At 35.0% G+C, this 27,402-nt stretch overlaps 2 protein-coding genes across 2 annotated transcripts; both read left to right on the top strand.

The window, feature by feature from the left end:
* The first annotated feature begins 2,569 nt into the window (after window positions 1–2,569).
* Window positions 2,570–6,166, top strand: LOC140881287 (probable protein disulfide-isomerase A6). The gene is made up of 11 exons (XM_073286474.1): window positions 2,570–2,782; window positions 3,043–3,127; window positions 3,231–3,328; window positions 3,470–3,525; window positions 3,687–3,804; window positions 3,954–3,981; window positions 4,073–4,164; window positions 4,353–4,509; window positions 4,581–4,705; window positions 5,244–5,343; window positions 5,754–6,166. The coding sequence occupies exons 1-11, from the start codon at window positions 2,625–2,627 to the stop codon at window positions 5,826–5,828; spliced, it is 1,092 nt and encodes a 363-aa protein (XP_073142575.1). The 5' UTR covers window positions 2,570–2,624; the 3' UTR covers window positions 5,829–6,166.
* Window positions 6,167–20,364: 14,198 nt separating this feature from the next.
* Window positions 20,365–21,668, top strand: LOC140884007 (F-box protein PP2-B15). The gene is made up of 3 exons (XM_073290667.1): window positions 20,365–20,729; window positions 20,836–20,954; window positions 21,137–21,668. The coding sequence occupies exons 1-3, from the start codon at window positions 20,454–20,456 to the stop codon at window positions 21,606–21,608; spliced, it is 867 nt and encodes a 288-aa protein (XP_073146768.1). The 5' UTR covers window positions 20,365–20,453; the 3' UTR covers window positions 21,609–21,668.
* Window positions 21,669–27,402: the final 5,734 nt, after the last annotated feature.

Raw genomic sequence — 27,402 nt, 5'->3', positions numbered from 1 at the left:
GTGATAGCCATTTGAAGTGTAGGACGATCCAGAAAGACAACCATGACACAGAGAATTATGAACAAAGTGAGAAATAAAACTATGGAACAAGTGAAACGAAATTCAGGGATTTCAATCCGGGGTTTTGAGTTTTTTACAACATGTAATGACATGCGATGTATTCTGTTAGTTTTAACTCACGAGTAGATGAAAGAACCAAATCGGGAACTTTTGGAAAATATTTGGGACAAAATTGGATACTAAAAAACATTTAGGACTGAACCAAAAACTTTTGGGACGAAATCGAGAACGTAAAAATATTTAGGACTCAACCGAAAACTTTTGAGAAACATTTGGAACGAAATCAGAAAGTAAACACATTTAGAGCTGAACCGAAAATGTCTTCGAACATTTAGTACTGAATCGAGATTTTTCACATATATTTGCACTCATTAATTATAATAAAATAATGAAGAAAATCCCGGTTCAGTCCTAAATGTTTGAACACATTCCCGGTTCAGTCCTAAATGTTTGAACATTCCCGGTTTGGTCCCAAATATTTTCCAAAAATTCTCGGTTCAGTCTTAAATGTTTTTATGTTTTCGGTTTGGTCCCAAATGTTTTAAAAAGTTTTCAGTTCAGTCCTAAATGTTTTACGTTCCAGATTTCGTCCTAAATATTTTTCAAAATTTTTTGGTTTGGTCCTTCCATCTACAAACAAAGCGTGATAAAAAAACTTACAAACAAAAGAAAAAGTTAAATAAAATAGAAGGTAATAATAATAATAATAATAATAATAATAATAATAATAATAATAATAATAATAATAATAAATTATGCAAAATAAAATTATGGAATAAAAAAATAATTGAACGGTGCAATCTTATAGTTAAAAACATTATCAATCACAAACAAATAAACAAATGTTTTAGCAAATAACTAGTATTACTTATTTCACAAAATATTTAAAATTTTCAATAAATTTTTCAAGAGAAGAATACTTATGGTTAACAATTGAGAAAATATAATGAACTATTTGACCACCGTTAAAGTAGTGATATGAAATTAAGTTTTATTTAATAGTAAAATTTTCTCAAATACTAATTATTTAAATTATAAAAAGAGTTTTAAAAAGATATATATCTTTTTCCAACCTCCAAATTTTTTCTTAAATGTGCAAGCATCATGAATGAGAATATAACAAAATTAATAGAAATGTGAAATAACATCATTAAATTTTAATTCCTCAAGTTTTGTTTATTTTATTTAAGTTTTTATTTTGTAGCATCATGAATTTAATATTTTCATTTTGAACATTGTGTAAAGTTGATTTAAATTTGGATAAAAACTCTAATAAATTTGTGTTTTATTTACAACTTGTTTAAAGTGAAATATATAATAAATAATATAAAACTCAATCATAAATGATATAACACTACGCGGTGTTTAGGACCAAACCGGGAACGTATAAACATTTAGGATTGAATCGGAAACTTTTAGGAAATATTTAGGACCAAACCGGGAACGTCCAAACATTTAGAACTGAATCGGGAATGTGTCCAAATATTTAGGACTGAACCGAGATTTTGCCCATAAAATAATATATTGATGATGATAATAAAAAGAAAAAGAAAAACATCAAAGGTGTTTACAATAGACCTGGCCAAGGGCCGGGTTGGACCCGGACCGGAACCGGCCCGTGGTCAACGGGCCGGTTAACCGGGTCAACGGGTCCAACCCGGAACCGGGACCGGACCGGTTACTAGGCGGTCCGATCCCGGTTTTCCCCGACCCGGCGGGGTCCGACCCTCCGGGTTCGCCGGGTTGACCCAGCGGATTTATCTTTTTAAAATAATATTTTAATTTTATTTTAAATAATATATATTTGATATTCATACATGGGTGGGATTTGAACCCAAAACCAAATGATTTTGGGTCTTCATTCTTGCCACTAGGCCAAGTGTTAATTTATGAATATTTTGTGATTGAATATAATTAAATGTAATAATATTTTTTATACAAAATGTTTAAATTTTAAATGTAATATATTTTTTATTGAAATAAATAGAGTTTTTAATATAAGATGTTGAAATATAATATATATTTTTATTGAATAAATATAATAAATTTTTTATTGATATATATAATTTTTAATATAAGTTGTGAAATGTTGAAATACAATATATTTTTTATTTAATAAATATATATATATATTTTATTGAATTAGATAGAGTTTTTAATATACAATGTTGAAAGTTGAAATGCTATATATTTTTTATTGAATAAATGTAATATTATAAGATGTTAAAAATTGAAATATAATATATTTTTATTTAATATATGTATTAGCTTTTTATTGAGATAATGAAATATTTAATAGAGTTTTTAAAGTTTAATTTTATAATTTTTTTATTTTTTATTTTTTTAAAAAAAACAAAGGTCGAACCGAACCCGGATCGGAACCGGCCACGGGCGGGCCGGTTAAGGGTCGGCCCATTGCCGACCCGGACCCGAACCGAACCCGGCCCGTGGCCTGGTCTAGTTTACAGACGACCTTTTCAAGAGGCAGCTCAACCAAGAGTAAGAAAAGACACCACAGAAGGCTTTATCAATAAAAAACGGGTGAGTTGATAGAAATCACGAAGATGGCGACTTCACGGATCTGCTGCTTGTTGGCCACTTTAATGTTCTTCTTATTCTTCTCGGCTTTTGCGGACGACGTCGTTGTGTTGACGGAGGCCAACTTCGAGAAAGAGGTCGGTCAACATCATCGAGGAGCACTAGTCGAATTCTATGCTCCATGGTATTTAAATTTATTGCTTTCGTTGTGTTTTTTTTAATGCTTATTAGATCTGTCATTTTGATCAATTTTTAGGTGTTTTTCCACTTGTCACATGAACTTGTGATAATCGGAGCAGAGCTAGATTTTTTCTTTTTTTTTTTTGTTTTAAATAATTGATACTTGCTGGTTGCTACTAGCGGAATTCTGTGTGTATGGATCAAATTCATTTTTATGTGTTAACTAATCTTTGAAAATGCTTAAGAGTGTTGCTTTCTGTTCAGGTGTGGACACTGTAAAAAGCTCGCTCCGGAATATGAGAAGCTTGGAGAAAGTTTCAAGAAGGCCAAATCTGTTTTGATTGGCAAGGTTAGATTCATTTGATTTGTGGCAATGGTTTTTTTTTTTCTTGGAGCATAGCATGAAATAACATGTTAGATATTAGAATATTTTCTCGATAACTATGTTTTAGGTTGATTGTGATGAGCATAAAAGCCTCTGCAGCAAATATGGAGTTTCTGGGTATCCCACCATTCAGTGGTTTCCTAAAGGCTCTTTGGAGCCAAAAAAGTGAGTTTATGCCCGCTTTGAAAATTCATGTTTTTTATCCTTTCAATTCCTGAAGAATTTTTGAGGTTGGTATGCTTGGTGCATAGTCTTTCTAGTAAAGGCTAGGCTACTATTCCCATGAATTAAAATTTTCTCTCTCAGGTATGAAGGGGCAAGAAATGCAGAAGCTCTTGCTGAATTTGTGAACAGTGAAGGAGGTAAAACCATTTGGACTTAACTTTTTCTGTCATCCATACTTTATGGCAAAATTCATTTGTTTAAAAAATATTTGTCTGGTAAATTATGTGCCATAATTCCTATGAAATTATGGCATTTTTTTCCCATTGAATAACAATAAATATATGAATTCTTTTCGTAGGAACCAATGTTAAGATTGCTTCAATCCCGTCAAGCGTTGTGGTTCTAACAGCTGACAACTTCAATGAGATTGTACTTGATGAGAATAGAGATGTACTTGTGGAGTTTTATGCACCCTGGTAAGTGTACATGGAGTTACTTGCCTCCCTCCATTCCTCTAAACTTATAGCCAACTATGGTGTTTATAGAAATTTATTATTGTTTGACTGTTTGATGATGATTTTAATAATTTCACTGCTTTTCATTTTTTTATGTTTAATTTTGCCAGGTGTGGTCATTGCAAGAACCTTGCTCCTGTAAGTTCCTTATTGGCTCATTAATGATTTACATGGCCTTTGAAGTATAATACGAACAAAACATAACTTCTTTGGTTTTTCGTTCTTGTAGACTTATGAAAAGGTTGCAGCAGCATTCAATCTTGAGGAAGATGTTGTAATTGCTAATCTTGATGCTGATAAGTACAAGGATCTTGCAGAGAAGTAAGTATTAGTAAAATTTGCTGCTTCACATTCTCCATTAGGGTGAATAGCTACTTTCTGCCTATCCTATTTCAGTACCATACAAACATGTGATAGATAAGTTTTAGAATAGATAAAACTCCATCAGAAATTACGCCATTTGGAAAGTTTGTCATGAATAAACCTGATCCACTGCTCTCATTAAATAGGCATGGTGTAAGTGGTTATCCTACGTTAAAATTCTTCCCAAAGAACAACAAGGCTGGTGAAGACTATGATGGTGGCCGAGATTTAGAAGACTTTGTTATTTTCATCAATGAGAAGTGTGGAACTAGCCGAGATGGAAAGGGGCAGTTGACTTCTAAGGTTTGTACAAATTGCCATTTACCTTCTTCTTTGGCACTTCTTTGGAATTTTAATTTTCTTTCTCATCTTAGGCAGGAGTTATTGAGGTCCTCAGTAGCTTGGTGAAAAAATTTGTTGGTGCAAGTAGCGAGGAGAAGAAGGCTGTGTTCAAACAAATAGAAGATGAAGCTGAAAAGCTAACGGGTTCTGCTGCAAGGTTCTTGTAAAGGCTTTTGTATTTTTTTTTACTCACATAATACTTGAGTGTGGCTATCTTTTTCTAGTTGTGTGATTGTTGCCTTTGTGCTTGGGGGTTTCTGTTACATGGAAAAAGTTTGCTGTACTGATTACCCTTGGAATAGGGATGCTTTTGTAGAATTCTCTTTACAGCTGACATATGGGTTGGGTAGGGATTTGACGTGGAGAGTTAGCTTTCCTTAAAAAAATGATACAGTTGGGATAGGCAATGTATTTGACAAATGTGTCAGATGACTAGGTGTTTTCCTTTCATACTCCACAAATTTTGTTGGTTAAGTATGAAATGGAATGAAGTAAAAATACCTAAAATAAAATTCTCTTATTGTAACGTAGTGGTATGGGCGTTAAAAAACAATGCGATCATGTCACTACTGCCTTGTAGTTTTACTTGTTGATTATTCACGTGATGGTTTTACACTTTCTTTACATGCACATGCTATCGGTACGATACAGGGTATCCCTAGTATCCTTTTTTCATATTCTCGTTAATTGCTCAGGTATGGAAAGGTATATTTGAAATCTGCTAAGAGTTGTATGGAGAAAGGTGCTGATTATGCCAAGAATGAAATTCAACGGCTGGAACGCATGCTTGCTAAGGTAATTTGTCCGCTGATCTTTCAATCTATGCCTTTTTGTCCTCAATTACACAATCGTAACTAATACTTTTCTTCCTCGGCTCAGAAATTTGAATAATTTGACCTGCTGCCAAACCATTCATCAATTAATTAATTTAAAAGATAAGCTCTGGTTTTTAAAGAAATTTTAGTGTTCTTGCAATCTTCAAACTAATTATTTCCCTTAATTCTTGGATCGTCATATGACCTATCGGCTCGGTGGTCAATTTATTTTCGGGAGAACAACTTGGTATCTTTATTCAAGTATGCTGTAAACTTTCTCAAAGGTCGGATCATAGTGACTATTTCAGAGCCATGACTAACGATAGGTTCATGTTTTAAGAACTTGAAACTTTTTAATGTCTAAGACATTTTTATGATGTTTGTCAACAGTCAATCAGCCCAGCAAAGGCGGATGAGTTCACATTGAAGAAGAATATCCTTTCTATCTTTGCTGCAGATCAGTGAGGAATCACAGCATATTGGGACTTGTCGCGTCTGCCGACATTTTTCGGGAGCATTTGCAGGTATTTTCACCCGGTTGGGAAAATGATGTAGCCTCGATCGACTCGCCCAATTTACTTCCCTCACACATTCTTACCTCGTCGGATGTTAGTTAGAAGAGCCTGAGTTAACTGTTATTATTTTTGCTACCAACTTATATAAAACTAGATTGTTCAGTATCCTTAATAATATATTTGACATTCGGGAACTCACTCTTTTGTAAGAACTAGTTTAGTTGTTCGATCAATAGTTTTTCGTGAATTATTATTTTATACAGATGGAAGAAATCGGATTTCAAGTCTTGTTATAGTTTGCAAGAGCCAGCAAAATCTAGTTTAATGAAGAAATTTGAAAGCATTTTTTACGCAAAAATCATGTGAGATTGTCTCATCATCAATTTTGTGTGGCATATTTTCAGTCCGACACAGAGCAAGCAAAAATATTATTTATTTTTTTTGTGAATTTTTTTTTTTTTTTTTTACATGTGGTTTGGGGATAATTCGATGCTACACTCAGGGTAACATTTTGTCAGTTTTTTATTGGCCAATTTTGTGAGACCCATGTGTGGGTCCCACATGAGTGGCCAATAATAAACTGACACGCAGGGTGGCATCGACATATCCGTGGTTCGGGTTGATTACAGATGTAGATTCGTGCGAAACAGATGTCTTGTAAAAGATTTACTCATTAATTAGTATATGTAAAATATAAAACTTTTATTGCCTATTTGATAATAAACTTTTCTGAGATTAATGTTAATCGGCCCGTCTAGTGTCATTCGTGTTTCTGGATGAGTATATTTTCTTTGATATGTTTCACGTGTTTATATTAATTAATTAATGAGGTGGGTAGGTTCAGTTAATTCTCTCAGTAAAAAATAATATATTATTTTAAATGAATTGGGTTAAGTTTTTTTGCAAATTATTTTAAACACTCCACTACCAAACTTTTCCTTAACTTAACTCCCTACCCATCCTTTTATTTATTTTCACTCCCTAATGGTTCCCCATTTTGAATTAAAAATTAATTAAATCTAATCCTTTGTACGTGACTTTGTTATACCTATCGAACCAGTTCCGGCCATGCAAGACTATCAGTTACGCAAGGTTTTCCACCGATATACTCCGGATTAGGGTCCAACATGCTTCCGTAATATGAATTGAATTTAAATACCTCTTTGACCATAATTTCGTCGGGTCATACCTGCCGAATTTTACGAAGTGCTCTTCACACTTCAACCACGCAGTCGCAACAGATGGTTTCTGCACAAGCTCCTTCAACGACACCCAACACAATCATAATTCGTTTTCTATCTTAAGGCGTATGATATAAAAATTTAATTATAAAATATGAGCATGAAAGAACGAGAGATTTAGGAAATTTATTCAGACATAATATTATATACATAAATCAACTCCTTTGAAGATGAGAAGACAACTTGTTTAGCTACTCATAGTAGCCTTGTTCTTGAAATACATAAGAAAACTTAATACAATAGAAAGAGAAATATTACAACAATTTATTTGTAAGAAAACTGAAGGGAATGATCGATGTCTTCAGCTTCCTTGAACGCTTGTATTTATAGCTGAGGTTCCACTCGTTTCACCGAGAAACTTGAGGGAATCTTACAGCTGTCTTGTTTTTTTTAATGCCATTATTGATGACATCTTTTACTAGTGAAGAAGGCAGCTGTCTTGTATTCTTTATGCCATTATTGATGACATCTTTTACTAGTGGAGGAATCACATGTCTGCCACTTTTTTTTGACTTTATTCTTCTCACATGTCTGCTTTATTATTGTCGGGGCATCTTTTGCTTTTGAAGTAGGCCCCTGTGAAAACGCATCTTCAGTGGGTAACAAAATCCATAGTCACGTGCTCCCACTTCCATTCAGGAATCTCAAGATTCTTTAATAAACCACCTGGTCGTCGGTGTTCAGCCTTGACCTGTTGACAAACAAGACATCTAGAAACAAATTGATACACATTCCGCTTCATCCCTTTCCACCAGAATCTGGTACGCAAGTCCTTATACATTTTCATACTTCCAGGATGAACTGACAATCGACTCCTGTGATCTTGAGAAAGAATATCATTTCTGAGCTCCGCATCATCAGGTACAACCACTCGATTCGATAAGCATAATAAACCATCTGTCTGATAATGGAATTCAGATGTATCAACTTTATTGACTAGACGAGTCAATCGCTGAGTCTTAACATCAGATATATGAGCATCTCTAATCCGAGAATACAAAGCTGGCTCAGATAAAATAGTATACAAACGAATCTTATTTCTTCCTTTCTTGTGCTTGAGAGTAAAACTCAGTGAACATAATTCCTGAATCAGATGAGATAAATCACTAGACTGAAGTGCAGAAAGTCTAACCTGCCGACTCAAGGCATAAGCAGTAAGATTAGCATAACCTGGATGATACTTAATTTCACAATCATAATCTTTCAGTAAGTTCATGCAATGTCTCTGTCGCATATTCAACTCCGCCTGAGTGAATAAATACTTCACACTCTTATGATCCGTAAATATTTCAAATTTCTCGTCATAAAGATAATGCTTCCATATCTTGAGCACAAATAAAATGGCGGCTAACTCAAGATCATGCACTGGATAATTCACCTCATGCGTCTTCAACTGCCTAGAAGCATAAGCGATAACATGTCCGCGTTGTGTCAAAACACATCCTAACCCCTGACTAGAGACATCAGTATAGAAAATATAACCTCCTGATCCAGAAGGTAGAGCTAGCACAAGTGCAGTAGTAAGACATCTACGCAGCTCATGAAATGACTCCTCACAATCCGAGGACCATATGAAGGTAACATCTTTCCGTGTAAACTGAGTCAAAGGCCTGACTAACTGTGAAAAATTCTCGATGAACCGACGGTAATAACCAGCTAGACCCAAGAAACTTCGAATCTCAGCAACCGTAGTCGGACGAGACCAGTTCAGCACTGCCTCTATCTTACTTGGATCCACATATATTCATTCACTTGAAATCACATGATCGAGAAATACTACCCGATCAAGCCAAAACTCGCACTTGCTTAATTTCGCATATAGCTGCTTATCTCGTAACGTCTGTAGTACAATTCTCAGATATTGTGCATGCTCATCCCTGTCATGAGAATAGACTATCATCAATGACGACGATGATGAATCTATCCAGATATTATCGAAATACCTGATTAATCAGATTCATAAAGACTGCCGGTACATTCGTCAAACCGAATGGCATCACCAGAAATTCATAATGCCCGTATCTGGTCCTAAAAGCAGTCGTAGAAATATCTGAGTCACGTACCCGCATCTGGTGGTATCCAAATCTCAGATCTATCTTGGAGTAGACATAAGTACCCTGCAATTGATCAAATAAATCATCAATTCGCGGCAAAGGATACTTATTCTTGATGGTGACACGATTCAGCAGCCTGTAATCAATACATAATCGCATCGATCCATCCTTCTTCTTGACGAACAAAACAGGTGCTCCCCACGGAGAAACACTCGGACGAATATATACTTATCAAGAAGATCCTGCAACTGCTATTTCAATTCTCTCATCTCTGACGGTGCCAGATGATAAGGTGCTCGGGATATAGGCGTTGTTCCTGATACTAGATCAATACCAAATTCAACCTCTCGAACCGGAGGAAAACCAGGAATCTCATTAGGGAATCCATCAGGAAACTCGCTGACACCCGGTAACTGATCAATACCCGGGCTACTCATGGACATATCAACTGCATAAATGAGGTAGGCCTCCCCACCTGACTCTAAGACATGACATGCCTTCAGAGCCGATACAAGTGGCATCGGAGGCCGTGCTCCCTCACCATAGAAGTACCAGCTATCACCCTCATCCGGATGAAACTGTACTAGACGCTGATAACAATCCACAGTAGCGTGATACAAAGTCAGTATATCTATTCCCAAAATACAGTCAAAATCTGTCATCGCTAGAATTATCAGATTAGCAGACAACACATGACCCTCAAACTCTAGAAGGAAACCCATTACTAGATGCTTAGTTACTACCTCCTGGTCTAGCGGAGTAGATACAACTAAATCCAGGTCTAATGATACAAATGGTAATCTATGGTTCTTAACAAAGAGACTAGAAATAAAGGAATGCGATGCTCCAATACAAATTAAAACAAGTGCAGGAATACCACATAACAGAAAAGTACCTGCCAACATGCGATCGCTTCCCTCAGTAGCCTACTCCTGAGACAGAGAAAATACCTGCCCCTGCGTGTGTGGATGGAAACTGGAAGAACTAGGTGGTACTGGCTGCTGACATGGATGAGTAGAAGCCTGAGATCCCATCTGTGATTCCGATCCACTCGCAGCTCCCGTGCGCGTAGGACAATATCTCCGCAGATGTCCCTGCTCACCGTAAATAAAACATGCACCAAAATCCTTCCGACAAGAAGCTGCAGAATGCTTCCCATCATAGTGACTGCAAAACTCATCTTTATTCTTCTTCTTTCCAAACCGAAACATACCTCGTGAACCACGAGATCCAGATGAAGTAGTAGTAGTAGTAGTAGTAGTAGTAGAAGACGTAGAACCAGATTGCACAACAGATTGAGCCCTAGGTCCAAGAGATCCACTAGGTTGTCCTGACATCATCAACAGTGACTGCCTGTTGATGTTCTCCACTTGACAACACCGATTAACCAGAGTCTCATAAGATTTCGGATCATCACAGACAACAACCTGTGAATAGATATCCTGATTCAAGTCTGGTAGAAAGATATCATACTTTGACGCATCACTCTCATTGATATGGGGACTGTAAGGTAGCAGATCAATGAATTGCTGCTGATACTCATCAATAGTCATAGATCCCTATCTCAGCATTAGCAACTCCATCAATCGTGTCTGACGGACAGCTGGAGGAAAATATAACTTCTGAAACTGCTGACAAAAATCCTCCCAAGTCACCCGTCCTTTCTCAGTACGCGCCTGAGCTGCCTTGGCATCCCACCATAAGCATGCACGTCCATCTAGAACAAACTCTAAACCTCCATCTTCTGCTCCTCTGTACACTCGAAAGCACGAAAAACACTCTCAATTCTGAACATCCAATTCCTCGTTTCCTCAGGATTCTCACCTCCCAACAAGGGTTTCGGTGCTATCTGCAGAAGTTTATTGATCGTATAGCGACGTCTACTCTTGTGAGAACGATGTTGATCCTCATGATGATGACGATGGTAACGATGCTGATGACCACCTCCCTGGCCAACACTGTCATGGCTCTCGTTACCTCCATCAGCCATTATCTGAAAAGATTTGCACATTAAAATCCCAAATGCCCAAAATCACTCAAAACTAGGCTAAATCCCAAGTACTAATCCCAAAATCTATGCATTCTCTGATCCAAAAAATGTAGTGACCCAGCATTGAATCACCTACTAACTGGAAACTATGGCATGCATTAAACTTAATTAAAGCATAAATATCAAACAGAGAAAAACGTGCGGAAACATAACCCATAATTTACATATCAGCTTAGTACAAAAATTTCAAGCTTATTATCAGTAGTGACACAACCAAATCAAAATGCTTAAAAAAACAACTGTCTAAAACATTATATAAAATCCCCTGAAAAGTTCCAGCTCCCTAGTCCTGCCTCAAACTATCGGCTCCGTCCATCCTGCGACCTGCCCCGTGGAATAGGGTGTCTAAGATCAACTAGGACGTGAGCGCTAACGCCCAGTACATAAACATGAGTAAACATATGTATATAATGCATGCAACCGTGATGACTGGTAATGGGTCATCTGATAATTCATGCTCAGTACATGCGTCACATGAGTGTTGTAACCTAACGGATCAACCTCTGGGTACAACCACACTCGTCTATAACACCAGAGTAGTTAGACATATATGTTCCCGCCGTCGCGGTACTCTCAATGATAGACTATAAGTATAGAGCTGAGAGGCTCTATAATCAGGGTATAACAAGGTACATGCTCAACGTGTATGTGCACATGATATATGAATAAAGAAAGCGGTAAAACATATTTCATGCCACATAATAATTCCTAGTAAATGCAACATATAAACATGTATACTCGCTGACAATCTCAGTCAATGTGTACGTACCTCTAGGCTAGATCAAGTTTAGTAGGATCCTAGGTTCCAAGCCTATATTAAAAAATTCACCATATCACTATGCAAGTTCTATAAGCCTTAACTAAGCTAATAAATACTCCCAAAACTTAAATAAATTCCCGTACCATACATTCGTCCGAAGTAAGCCCTTTCGAGTCCCTAGTCCCATATGACTATAACCACGCCTTGGTTATTCCAGAACTTTTATAATAACCGATAGGGCCCTCAAGTGTATATCTCACACTATATAACTGAAGAAGGAAACTCGGGAATTCGTAATTCAAAATGAATTATATAGACCCCTATTTATAGGAAAAATTCCCGATCAAGTTCGGATCCTCCGAACTTGAGTGCGGATCGTCTGATCCAGCTCCATGTCTGCATGCAAAAAACTTCAAGTTCGGACCGTCCGATCATCATTTCGGATCGTTCGAAGTGTTCAATGTCCGACACTTGTCAAAATCCATGGCTGAGTAATCCTGCCTGCTTGGCCTAGGGGAGTTCGGACCGTTCGATCGTGGGTTTGGATCTTCCAATCGTGCCTTCACTCCGAAGTCAACAAGCCCTCTTCGGAGCCCCCGGACTGCTGAGTTCGGATCATCCGAAGTCCTCTTTGGACCTTCCTAACTGGACCAAACATTTGGAAGCCCAATTCTAAATTTTGAAGTCCGGTAAGCCCTGGAATTAGTTAATTATTAACCCTTAATCATGTTTAACATATTATTATCTTAAAATGGAATCTGGGTTACTACATTGTTTTTAGGAATGCAACCTTCTTGGAGAAAGAATTTCTATTGGATAGAAAAGGTGATATGATAGAACTCGAAGAGGTTCGAGATAAACCCACGGTTGTAGAGCCCATACACGATCAACCAAGAGTGGAGATACAAGCTCCTAGAAGATCTGAGAGGGTCTCGAGACCACTTATGAGGTGTGGTCTATTTTTTGAAGAGGGTCATGATGATCCTGACCATGGATATGATCCAAGGACCTTCAAGGAAGCGTTTTTTGATGCATCGAAAGTGAAAATAAGGTATGAAAACTTCAGAGATCTATTTATGGTCTCAAACAGACATCTAGGTGCTGGAACCTCAGATTTGATGGTACAATCAAAGATTTTGATTCTACAAAGAATCCTGAGGAACCCCGTGTGTATAAGAAACTTAGTGGGAGTGTTGTGACATTCCTGTTACTTTATGTTGATGACATTCTACTCATTGGGAATGATTTAAGAATGTTGCTATCAACTAAAGTATGGTTAGCTAGTAAGTTCTCGATGCAGGACTTGGGTGAAACATATTTTGTATTAGGAATACAAATCTACCAATGTGTCATGACATGTCTCTATCCAAGTCCATGTCTCCCAAGACTGATGCATAAATAGTGGTGATGACACGCACTCAATATGCATATGCTATTGGTAGTATCATGTATGAGATGATATCTACACATCATGATGTGGAATTTTCACTGTGTATTACAAGTAGATATCAATCGAACCCCGGTCTTCTACATTGGAAATCAGTGAAAGACATTCTCAAGTATTTGAGAAGGAATAAGTATGTGTTCTTGGTCTATGGGGTGGATAATTGACATTGGAAGGCTATACCAACTCTAGCTTCCAAAGCGATATCGGAGATTCGAAGTCAACCTCTGGGTTTGTATTCATGCTCAATGGTGTTGATGTCGGTTGAAAGAGTTCCAAGCAAGATAGCACTGCGGATTCCACCATTGAGGCCGAATAAATTACTGCATCAGATGCAGCAAATAAGGGTGTTTGGATGAGGAATTTCGTCCAAGATTTGGGTGTTATTCCTATTGGAGTTGCTCTAGGTCTCATTAGAAATCCAAACGTGTACTGAGAAAATACCACATGATCCGGGATATTATGAAAATAATAAAAGTGTCATTAGACAGTCTCCTCCGAAGATAATGTTATTGATCCACTAGCTAAGCCTTTACCTGGACCATTATTCGAATAGTGTCGCGAATCAATGAGTTTTAAGTATATAGGTAGTTGGCTTTAGTGCAAGTGAGAGATTGTTAGAGTAGGTGTCCGTCGAGCCAAGTTTTGGCTGAGAGACCTTGTAATAACTATGACAATCTTTATTTTAACAATATTTGAATTAATTAATATGACACATCTTTATTTTTATACCCATGCTAGTTACATAGATTAAGTCCTTGAATATAAAAATAGTAAAAATAATATGAGATGGTCATATGATGACTATCATGAAACTCATATTTGGAATACTGTATATTTTAAATCGCTCCTAGTCGATCCAGCCGCCACAAAGAAGGATAAAGGTCACTCGAACTTGAGACTAGTATTTGCAATGTGAGTACCACGTTTTCATTGGTAGGCAACATAGTGATTTCCAAGCATGCAAATAGGTGATTCTCGTAGAGTGCACTGAACAACCCTCCTTAAAGTAATTTACAAGTAGTTCTCACTTATCAAGTGTAAAGGTCCAAATTTATGGTTGTACACCATTAGTCCTTATGATTCGGGACAACATGGAGACTCTATGTGCTAGCGTTTCACTTTGACTTGTTTACCGACTCAACTGGGGTCATCAGGTGGCAAGGTTGGGTGTTGTGTCGAATTATATAGGATTCGATGCATTTTAGTCGGGGATTCACCGCTTACCTTCGGGTATAGAAAACCCGTGTGATCTCATGAATATGTAGTTTGAATCTCTGATCAGAGTAGGTGGTAATTAAGAAAGTATTTTCTTGAATTACACCTTCAATGAAACTACAACATGACACATAGTTATAAATTCTTTGACAACTCTCGATAAAACAATGCTTGTAGAATCGATTGGGATATATGAGTTGAAGGGACCGTAATGTACGCTAAACATAATTGAATGGTTCTTGTAGGCACTATCATTTAATACTTAAGGAGTCATGTAAGTGATGCTGCTAGAAGTTTTGCATGACTGGTTGGGTACCATCAGACTTGATTTTTCTGACGTTCTTATTATCAAGGACAAAAGAGTTGATAGATAAGAATGGAGCTATATAGGATAAGCTCATATAGGGACTTGTTGATCCCGAATCACATGAAGATGTGAACCCACTGCTAGTTGCATCATTGAACCATTGAGGGTCATACAAGTACTGGCTTTCTAGATCCCGTTGAGAATAAAATTAGTTCAATGAGTTGAATGACTTATAAAGAAGTTTATAAGTGAGATAAATTAGAAGTATGACTTCTAAAGGAGAATAAAAGTAAAAGTGATTTTTAATTTGTGAAAGTGTTCCAAGATTAAAAGTTTACTTGAATAAATTATTAGTTTTTGAAAATGGTGATTTTCAAAACTATTATTATAAACTTAATTAAATTAATTCAAGAGTTGAATTAAAATTTTGAATTAATTAAGCACTAGTGGACCTTGTAGAGTCCAAATAATTAAATTAATTCAAGTGTTAGATTAATTAAACACTATTAGGTTTTTTAGAGCTCAAATGGAAATAATGTTAAATAATTATTCTACTAGTGGGATTGAATAAGTTCAAGTTGAATTTAATTAATTGATTGAGCTTAAATAGGTTTAAGTTTGATAATTAATTAAATGTAAATTCATGAGTCATGTATGTATATGTTTGACATAAAAATCCATACAATACATGAGAAAGAAGATCTGAAGAGTTAAAAGATAAGATGTATAATTTTCTATGTCTGCTTTAACTTTTTCTATTCATGCTTTAATTTTTTTCATAACAATTTTTAGGTACCAATACAAGCAACCTTGTCACTCCATTTTTATTCTCCCATATGGCCGAACCCCTCTTCTACTTTCTCCTCAATTTTTGTCTTTCATCTTATGTGAAAAAAGGCAAAGGAATTCTCAATGAAAAATGCTTTAAATATTCTAGTGCATATTTAAGGTGGATCTAGTTTGACTAATCGTGGACCTAATTTGAAAAAGGAGTCCATTTTTTTAGCAAGGTATGCTCTTGGAAGCTTGTTCCATTTTGAGCAAGATGTGCTCTTGAAGCTTGTTCTATTTTGAGCAAGGTGTGCTCTTGAAAGCTTGTAGATAGTGTTATCTTTTCAAGAGCTAAGTTTTTCACAATTTGGTTGGAGCCATCATCAATCTAATGCTACACAAGTGCTCGGTTTTTACATAAAAAATTTTAAACTTCTGCTGCGTTTTTAGGTACGAGGGAACCAAGATCCAACAAATGCATGATGGTCTAAGTATTTCTTTCCATGAAAGTTATTTTAAATACATGAACTTTTATAGAAAGTTAAACGACATGTTTACCTTCTTTCTAAATAGTATGAATGTTTTCCTTTTCAAGCATTAAGTTTTATGAGCATGATGTGTATGATAATAATATGATGAGCATGAAAATGTTATTTTGATATTTATGTACACTTGTGGTGACAGTACGAGACTGGTGTCCGGAAATGAGCTCCGGAGAGGGTCTTTCTAAACCAAGAACAAAATATGTGCATATTGGCACCGGCTAGTATGTGATTGTATGCATATTGGCTTCGGCTAACATGGACTGTACCAAATTATATACTTAGGTTGTGCAACCATTTACATGATAATGGAAATCAATGAATATTCTATAATGGTTACTACATTTGCAGGTATTTCATCACCCAAAGAAAAGAATGTTTTATCCTTATGCTATGAGCACGTCTTATGTATATCTTATGATTTTTTATGTATTTGTTATTACTTGGATTTTCTTGTGGAGTCTTTAGACACACTATGTTTGGATGGTGTAGATGAGAAAGATACTGTTATTGATCTTGATATTGAACAAGAGGTGGAGTAGCCAAGGAAACGAGGAGTTTCGTATCATGCTGTCCATTAAGTTTTGCATGTTTGATTCATCGATGTTTTATACATTTTCTTTTGATTCAATTTTTCATGTTAGTAGTTTCATTTTCGCGATAGAAGTTTTTTATTTGGAGTTGAGTTATAAATATGTTATTTTATGTCGTGAGGACGACACATTTGACAAATAAATGAAAGTATTTTTTGAAATTTTTTTATTTTTCCACATTTATTTTATGAGCAAGCATGTTAGTAACACCAGAGACGTTACAACACTCAACTGATAGAATACAATACACAAACTGATTCAAATACAATAGTTTACAATTAGAAATATTAGCAAAAATTGATCCTCAAATGATTAGATAATTGTAGTAACCCAGATACCATTTTAAGATAATAATATGTTAAACATGATTAAGGGTTGGTATTTAACCAATTTTGGAGTGTTATTGGACTTCAGAAGTAAAATTTGGGCTTTTTCATTTTGGCCGGATAGTAAGTTCCGATCCTGGCGTGGCAGACATGCACGCAATGAGCTGGATCGGAAGCTCCGATCCCGAAATCGGAAGTTCCGATCCTGGCCGAGAAATTTGGCTATAAAAAGGGCCGTTCAGAGTTCATTTTCAATTACGAATTCCCGAGTTTCCTTCTTCAGTTATATAGTGTGAGATATACACTTGAGGGCCCTATCGGTTATAATAGAGGTTCTGGAATAACCAAGGTGTGGTTATAGTCATCCGGGACTAGCGACTCCAAAGGACTAACTACGGACGAAGGTATGGTCCGGGAATCTATTTAAGTTTTGGGAGTACTTATTAGCTTAGTTAAGGCTTATAGAATTTATGTAGTGATACGGTGAACTTTTGAATATAGGCTTGGAACCTAGGATCTATTATACTTGAACTAGCCTAGAGGTACGTACACATTGACTGAGATTTTCAGCGAGTATACATGTTTATATGTTGCATTTATTTGGCATTATTATATGGCATGATGTATGATTTACCGTTTTCTATACTCATATGTCATGTGCATATACACGTTGAGCCTATACCTTGTTATACCTGACTATAGAGCCGCTCAGCTCTATACTCGATAGTCTGTCACTGAGAGTACCGCGACGGCGGGGGCATTTATGTCTGTCTACTCTGGTGTACTAGACGAGTGTGGTTGCACCCAGAGGTTGATCCGTGCGGTGGCAGCACTCATATGACGCCGGTTCTGAGCATGACTTTTCAGATGACCCTGTACCAGTCATCATGTTGCATGCATTATATACATATGTTTACTCATGTCTATGTACTGGGCGTAGCGCTCACGTCCTAGTTGTTATCTTGGACACCCTATTCCATGGGGCAGGTCGCAGGATGGACGGAGCTGGTAGTTCAAGGCAGGACTAGGGAGCAGGAGCTTTGAAAGTTTTTATACAGCACGATTTATTAGCTGTATAATGTTTACTTTTAAGAATTTCGATATGGTTGTATCACTACAGATTTAAGCCTGGATTATATTACTAAGCTGATATGTAAATTATGGATTATATTTCCGCACGTTTTTACTCTGTTAAGTATTTTGCTGTATTAAGTTTAATGCATGCTATTAGTTGCCAGTTAGTAGGTGATTCCATGCAGGGTCACTACAATAATATTCGTTATAGAGTGTGTTTTGAGTGCTTTGATTAGTTTAGCTTGATTGATTGGGAGCTTGATTGTTCACGAATAAGCGAAAATTCCTAGGAGATTTCCATACTGATCTTGATCTTTATTTATAGACATGAAACTATAACAGTCACATTTTTAAAAAAATGATCTATTTCCAATTAATATAGTAGCTGTTGCTTTTTTTTTTTTTTGTTGTCCACGTCATAATTCCTGACATCCGTACAATTGGTAGTGCGTTTGGATCTTCTGTGGTTGTGTACGGAAAAATTTATCCAATATTCAACTGACACTCCGATGTAAACAGAGTGTTCTTGCGAGAATATTCCTGAATGATGACTTGATCAAAATATTCTTTTAATAACTCAGTCGAGTTCCAATTCAGTTTGATTGTATGATCCAGTTCATTTATCTTGTTTAGTTTGGGTAATTGTTCAGTTCGAATAACTAGTCCATTTTGCGTAATCTTTAGTTTAATTAGATTATATGGACTCAGTTAGTTATTCAATTGGGTTTGTCCAGTTTACATATATATATATATATATATATATATATATATATATATATATTACAGTAAGCTTGTGTTCAGTTCTTATATCAGTATTGTCTATTAAACTTTTTAACACCAAACCTAAAACAAAAAAAAAGACTAAATGAATATTTAAAAATGACTAAAATTACAAAAAAATCAAATACAACGGATTAAAACAAAAATAGAGCATGTAGAGAAGCTAATCACAAATAAATATAGAAGACCAAAAATAGAGTATTTCCAGTTTCCACGAAAACAAAAAGATTTTCTGAAAACTAAAGAGATTGACGCGTTTGTGAAAAGATTAAAGGTAGCTGGCAACTTCGTACGTAATGAATAAATACCTTTGACTTATTAAAAAAAAAAAAAAAAACCGAAAGACTTTTGACTAGTCCGTACCACTTTTACACCCAATATTGTTACGAGTAAATAATTATTTATTCGTTTTACGTTTCCCAATTACTTAAAACGAGTATATATATATATATATAAATATATGTTTCTGGGTTTTATAAATAAAAAAAAAAAAAAATTTCTTTTGTTATACGTACAAATACAATATCTCAAGTTACGATCAATCAAAGTGGCTCCAAAGTGCTCAAATCCATTAACTTCTTATTAACGTTAAATATTTAATCAAATCAAATTCTTAATTATATTCAAAGATATATATATATATATATATATATATATATATATATTATATATATATATATATATATATATATATGCCTTTAATCACCCATGGGACTCTCGTATTTGATATATACTAGCGTATTTTCACACACGATGTGTTTGACTGAAATTATTAATTTAAAAAATATAATAAATTTATAATAGAAAAAATAATTTTTTGGGTTAAGAATGGTAACCAAAGTATCATTACTTCTATTAGGTATTTTCTACTCCATTAGTTTTTTTTCAAATAATTTGGAATTTGAAAATAGATAAATAAATATAAATTATTATTAATTTTCAAATAAAATGAATGTACTATATATTACATACAAAATTTGAGAGGAAAAATGGGAGAAATAACTACAAAAAAAAAAAAAAAATTGAGATAGCGGAGGTAAGTGATTTATTATGTGTGTTTTTTTAATATTTATTTTTTATTTTTGGCATACCAAGAGTTCAATTAATTGTCTCTTACATAATAGTAATAATATATATATATATATATATATATATGCTGATTAATAAACATGCAATGCATGTGTGGAACACGCATAGTTGTCACGATTGTAGAGGTGGTGGACGCAGTGGTCATCTTTGACCGTAACACGCACCCCATTAACGACCCACGTTATAATTATAAATAACTGGAACATCACGTTCAAATTTGAAAAAAAAAACAATACTTCTTGCTTGAGAGATCTTAATTTTCTAATTCCATTCTGATTGGAACTACAAGGGAAAAAATTAAGAACATAATATACATATATATATATATGGCTTGTGATTCTAGTAGTATCAGCAGACTCCCAGAAGACTGTGTTTCCAGAATCCTATCCCTCACATCACCCAAAGATTCATGCAAAATGCTGGCTGTTTCAAAGCAATTTCGAGCCCCAGCTGAGTCAAATCTGGTGTGGGATAGATTCTTGCCCACTGATTATGCCCAAATTTTGCCGTCAATTAATACTTGTCCTACTCGGGATTTTCAATCCAAGAAGGAGCTGTTCTTGACTCTATCTGATTATGTTCTTGTAGATGGTGGCAAGAAGGTACAATATATATATATATACATGGTTTAATTTTGATGGACGTGATGATATTTAATTACCATGTTCTGAAATCTGAGTTGAGATATTATATTGATTGGGTTTGCAGGCTTTTGGGGTGGACAAGTCAAGTGGTACAAAGTGTTATATCATTTCAGCCAGAGATCTTTCGATTTTCAGCGATGGAATAGACAATATTTGGAGCTGGAAATCCATCCCAGAATCAAGGTTACTTTTTATAATACTCTATATCTATATTTATGTTTTTTGTCATTCGTCCACGCGATATATTTATATTACTATTTTCAAGGTTGAAATTCATGATTGCTTAATAGAAAAAAGTACTATTTATTTATTATGAACTCACATGAATCAATATGTCTTACAATATCATGTATATATTCTAATAGGTTTTGTGAAGTGGCAGAGCTTGTAAAAGCAAGCTTGTTACAAATCCAGGGCAGAATAAGAAGTCAAACACTGTCCCCCAACACCAACTACGGTGCATACTTGATCATAAGAATTTCGGACAGAGCATATGGGCTCGATTCAATCCCGTGCGAGATCTCTGTCGCAAGCAACGTTAACACAGCATATTTACGTGATCCGGACAGCAAGAAACAACAGTTTGAAAGGCTGTTGTATGGAAATCGAGCTGAAATGTTGAAGAAACGAGTGGATCAAGCTGGGGACGAAAGGGTACCCCGGAAGAGGGACGATGGGTGGATGGAGATTGAGCTTGGACAATTCTTTAACGGACAAGGTACTGGTGATGATGAAGAAATGGTGGTCATCAGTTTGATGGAGATTAAGGGTCATCAGTTTAAGAGTGGACTCATTGTGGAAGGAATTCAAGTTAGGCCTAAGAATTCATTGAACTAACCACATATATATTATATATGTTGAAAAATATATTATTATTATTATTATTATTATTATTATGTTGAATATTGAATATTGAATATTGAATGTTGAATGTTGAATATTGAGTTGTAAAATGTGAAAAATTAGTGTGTGATGATGTAGATGATGATGTATTTATTTTTGGATTAATCTCAAATGTGGATCTATAAATAGGTTTTAATTTGTGATGAAAAATACAATTGAGTTGAGAGAAAAATATTATAAAGTGTAGAGTTTGATATATTTTAAGTTTTTGGAGTATTTATTTTTTACCGTAAATTTTTACTTTTTCACAACACGTTATCAGCACGATCGCTCGAAGGTTCTCTATAATTTTCGACGCTCCAAAATACAAGAAGAAGTCAAAAATAATCAACAAGTAAGAATATTCACTTTTACTGTTTATATATTTTTATTGTGTATAATATCATGTTATGAATTTCAAAAACTTGTTATAAATCCTGGAAGGATGTTAAGACGACATCCCACACTCCCGATAAGGGATACGACAAGTATAAAAGCCTCTAAGGTTTTTAAACAATATAATCATATTTGTATAATTTCATGTTATTATATAAAAGGCTGTCTATGACACCGATCTTATAATAATGTGATATGATATATTATACCTGACTTTATACTAACTATATTAGTATAATTTCACAATATTATATAAAAGGCTGTCTACGACACCGACCTTATAATAATGTGATATGATATACATAATTATTTAATTATGATTATCATTATATGCATTGCATCATTATCACAAATTTTTATTCAACACATACTCGATTTTTTTCTTTACCCCCAACGATCACAAACGGCTAATTTTTGCCCTATAAATATGTTCACTCAAACTCATTTTCAATCACACCAAATTCACTCTTTCTCTCAAAATATTTTCTCCTCGGTTTTTTTTCGAAAAAGAAGAAGATGGAGTTTTTGACCTTTCTAAGACTATTTTTCATAACGACTATGATCATCATGCTCACGAGTTTTATACTCACCGACGATTTTCCACCACAGATTTTTTATCTATTTATATACGCACTTGTAATTTTCGTCCTTCCATTATTTTGTATTATCATACTAATAGAAATTAACTAATAAAATGCATTGTTATTTTTCTAGTACCACCATGTCAAATTTGGCAAAGATTGAATTCGTTGCGCTCGATATCACTGGAAAGAATTATATGTCATGGACTCTCGATATAGAGATGCATCTTGAGTCATTGGGTCTAAGTGATACCATCAAAGAAATTAATATATCAACCTCACAAAATAAAGCAAAGACAATGATTTTCTTACGCCGACAACTTGATGAAGAGTTGAAATGTGAGTATCTCACAGAAAAAGACTCAATGATTTTATGAAAAGGGTTGAAAAAAAGATTTGAGCATATAAGGGAAGTGATACTTCTGACCGCCCGTGATGAATGGAATTCGTTGAGAATCCAAGACTTTAAAAAAGTCAATGATTATAATTCTGCGATGTATCGAATAGTCTCGCAATTAAAATTCTGTGGACTTGAAGTCACAGAGATGGAAATGTTTGAGAAAACATTTTCCACTTTTCACACATCAAATATAACTCTACAGCAACAGTATAGAGTGCGTGATTTTACGAGATATTCTGAACTCATTGCATGTCTTCTTGTGGCGGAAAAGAACTACGAATTGTTAATAAGAAATCATCAATCCCGACCCACTGGATCAACGGCATTTCCTGAAGCAAATGTCGTAATGAAAAATGAAAACCAAAATCAAAGACATAGACCAGAATTTGGTCTTGGACGAGGTCGAAGAAGTGGGTGTGGGCGTGGACGTGGACGTAAAAATTATCGCGGTCGTGGTCGTGGCCGTGGATATGAAAATAATCGAGATAGTTATTTCAATAACTCATCTCAAAAGAACGTCACGAACCACCCACCAAAAAGGCAGCATGAAAATACGAGTGAAAATGAAAATCACTCAAAAATATCTGAGAGTGTTTGTTATAGATGTGGCACTCCAGGATATTGGTCACATATTTGTCGAACCCCTGAGCACCTATGTAAGCTCTATAAAGAATCGACAAAGGGGAAAGGAAAAGAGACCAATTTTGTTGAAAATAGTGACCATTTAATTGGTTCAACTAGTTTCAATGCTGCAGATTTTTTGAATGATTTCGAAGACATTGATTAAAAGATTGGTGGGATTAGATTGTAACAAATTTGTATTTTTATGCATTCTTGTATTATATAGCATGTTATATTTTGCATTTGTATTGTACTTAATTTTTCTTTATTGCATTTTTATGAAGTTTGATATGGAAAATGCTATGAGCAAACATGGAAATAATATCATGGAAATTTGCATATCGGATAGTTGTACAACGCACACTATTCTGCGAGATGAAAGATATTTCTTGAAAATAAAACCAACAAAAACAATGGTGAATACAATATCAGGTCCTGTAGACTTGATTGAAGGTTGTGGAAAAGCACATTTTTTGTTACCTAATGGTACAAAATTTTTGATAAATGATGCTTTATATTCACCACAATCGAAAAGAAATTTGTTGAGTTTTAATGACATATATTCTCATGGATATGATACTGAGACGATAACTAATGGAAATCAGAAATATATGTGTCTTACCACATATAAATCAGGAAAGAAATATGTGGTTGAAAAATTATCAATGCTCCCTACTGGATTGCATTATACACATATAAGGCCAATCGAATCAAATATGGTGGTTAATAGTTCTTCAATATTAATCAATTGGCATGATTGATTGGGACATCCTGGTTCAATAATGATGCGAAGAATTATTGAAAATACGCATGGTCATCCATTGAAAGACCAGAAGATCTTTCAGAATAATAAGTTTCAATGTAAATCATGTTATCTTGGAAAACTTATTATAAGACTATCACCAGCTAAAATCCAAACAGAATCACCCATATTTCTTGAACGTATTCAGGGTGATATTTGTGGGCCAATTCATCCACCATGTGGACCATTTCGATATTTTATGGTATTGATCGATGCCTCCAGCAGATGGTCATATGTATGCTTATTGTCAACTCGGAATGTGGCATTTGCAAAACTAATGGCTCAAATAATAAAATTGCGGAATCAATTTTCCGATTATACAATCAAAAAAATAAGACTTGATAATGCTGGAGAATTTACTTCCCAAACTTTCAATGACTATTGTAGGAATTACTGTTGAACATCCTGTTGCTCATGTTTATACACAGAATGGATTAGCTGAATCATTGATTAAACGTCTACAACTGATTGCTAGACCAATGATTATGAGAACAAAACTCCCTATTTCTATATGGGAACATGCAATTTTACATGCTGCGGCATTAATTCGCATCAGACCAAGTGCATATCATAAATTCTCCCCATTGCAGCTTGCATTTGGTAAAGAACCAAATATTTGTCATCTGAGAATTTTTGGATGTATGGTGTATGTGCCTATTGCACCACCTCAACGATAAAAAATGGGTCCTCAAACAAAAATCGGTATTTATATCGGTTATGATAGCCCATCAATCATTTGATATCTTGAGCCTCGGACATGTGATGTGTTTACAGCACGTTTTGCTGATTGTCATTTTAATGAAGAAATCTTCCCAATGTTAGGGGGAGAAAAGAAACACATCGAAAAAAAATCACATGGTATGTACCATCATTGTTACATTTGGATCCAAGGACCAAACAATGTGAGAAAGATGTACAACAAATTGTGCACTTGCAAAGAATTACAAATCAAATGCCAGATGCATTTGAAGACACAAAAGGGGTAACAAAATCATATATACATGCTGTAAATGCCCCTGCTCGAATTGAAATTCCAAAGAAACAAATTGAAGACACTCATGATGTCATAAAACGCTTGAAGCGTGGAAGGCCAGTCGGTTTCAAGGATAAAAATCCTCGGAAAAGAAAAGGCATAGAGAAACACGATGATCATAAAATAGAAAATGGTGTTCCAAAAAAAACACCTGATGATGAAAATGTTCTGTCAGAACCACAAACTGACGAGAATCGTGAAATCTCTATCAATTATATTAATACTGGAAAAATATGGAACCGAAAAGATATAAAAGATATTGATGAGATTTTTTCTTATAATGTGGCATGTGACATCATAAATGAAAACGAGGATCATGAACCAAAGACCTTTGGTGAATGTAAAACTCGTCATGATTGGGAAAAATGGAAAGATGTCATCCAGGTTGAATTGGATTCGCTGAATAAACGTAATGTTTTTGGACCTATAGTCCTCACACCTGAAGGTGTAAAACCTGTTGGATACAAATGAGTTTTTATTCGAAAGAGAAATGAGAAAAATGAAATAGTCAGATATAAAGCTAGACTTGTTGCACAAGGTTTTTCTCAAAGGCCTGGAATTGATTATGAAGAAACGTATTCTCCTGTTATGGATGCAATTACGTTTCGATATTTAATTAGTTTGGCAGTATCTGAAAATTTGAAAATGTGTCTTATGGATATTGTTACAGCTTACTTATACAGATCACTTGATAGTGATATATACATGAAAATCCCTGAAGGATTTAAGATGCCTGAAGCACAAAGTTCAAAACCCAGAGAATTTTATTCTGTAAAATTGCAAAGATCATTATATGGGTTAAAGCAATCCGACCGAATGTGTTATAATAGGCTAAGTGAGCACTTGATGAAAAAGGGATATGTAAATGATCCAATATGCCCTTGTGTTTTCATCAAGAAAACAACATCCGGATGTGTAATTATTGCTATATATGTTGATGATTTAAACATCATTGGAACGAATAAAGAAATTCAAGAAGTTATGATGTACTTGGATGAAGAATTCGAAATGAAGGATCTTGGAAAAACTAAGTATTGTTTGGGTTTGCAAATCGAACAAAAAGAATGTGGAATTTTTGTTCACCAGACAAATTATATATAAAAGATCCTTAAACGTTTTAATATGGATAAATCAAATCCATTAAGTACTCCAATGGTTGTAAGATCATTAAACATAGAAAAGAATCCATTCCGTCCATGTGAAGATGATGAAGTTATTCTTGGTCCAGAAGTACCATATCTAAGTGACATTGGTGCCCTTATGTATCTTGCAAATTGCACTAGACCTGATATATCTTTGGCTGTAAATTTATTGGCAAGATTTAGTTCATATCCAACAAAGAGGCACTGGAACGGAATTAAACATATATTTTGTTATCTACGAGGAACGACAGATTTGGGACTTTTGTACTCAAAAGACACCAATCAAAGTATCATTGGTTATGCCGATGCTGGATATTTATCTGATCCACATAAGGCACGTTCCCAAACCGGATATGTATTTACTCGTGGAGGCACCGCAATTTCTTGGCGTTCACAGAAACAAAAACTCGTAACAACTTTATCAAATCACGCTGAGATTATTACATTACATGAAGCAAGTCGTGAATGTGTATGGTTAAAGTCAATGACCAAACATATTCAAATATCGTGTGGATTGACAGTAGACAAGAAGCCTGTGACACTATATGAAGATAATGCTGCATGTATTGCTCAAATGAAAGAAGGATACATCAAAAGTGACAGAACCAAACATATCCCCCAAAAATTCTTTGCCTACACTCAAGAGCTTGAGAAGAATAAAGATATTGATATCTGTTACATTCAATCAAGTGAGAACTCATCAGATCTCTTCACAAAAGCACTTCCCACGACGATATTCAGAAAGAATATATACAACATTGGGATGCGCAATCT

Source organism: Henckelia pumila, chromosome 2 (genome assembly GCF_033568475.1).
Source record: "Henckelia pumila isolate YLH828 chromosome 2, ASM3356847v2, whole genome shotgun sequence".
NCBI lineage: Eukaryota > Viridiplantae > Streptophyta > Magnoliopsida > Lamiales > Gesneriaceae > Henckelia > Henckelia pumila.
This window is presented reverse-complemented; position numbering and strand designations above follow the sequence as displayed.

Excerpts from the sequence above, each read along its gene's own strand:
- LOC140881287 (XM_073286474.1), top strand. The coding sequence starts at position 2,625 with ATGGCGACTTCACGGATCTGCTGCTTGTTGGCCACTTTAATGTTCTTC. Across the intron at positions 3,526-3,686 it reads ATTTGTGAACAGTGAAGGAG|GAACCAATGTTAAGATTGCT; the intron begins GTAAAACCATTT and ends TTCTTTTCGTAG. Across the intron at positions 3,805-3,953 it reads GTGGAGTTTTATGCACCCTG|GTGTGGTCATTGCAAGAACC; the intron begins GTAAGTGTACAT and ends TAATTTTGCCAG.
- LOC140884007 (XM_073290667.1), top strand. The coding sequence starts at position 20,454 with ATGGCTTGTGATTCTAGTAGTATCAGCAGACTCCCAGAAGACTGTGTT. Across the intron at positions 20,730-20,835 it reads TTGTAGATGGTGGCAAGAAG|GCTTTTGGGGTGGACAAGTC; the intron begins GTACAATATATA and ends TTGGGTTTGCAG. Across the intron at positions 20,955-21,136 it reads AAATCCATCCCAGAATCAAG|GTTTTGTGAAGTGGCAGAGC; the intron begins GTTACTTTTTAT and ends ATATTCTAATAG.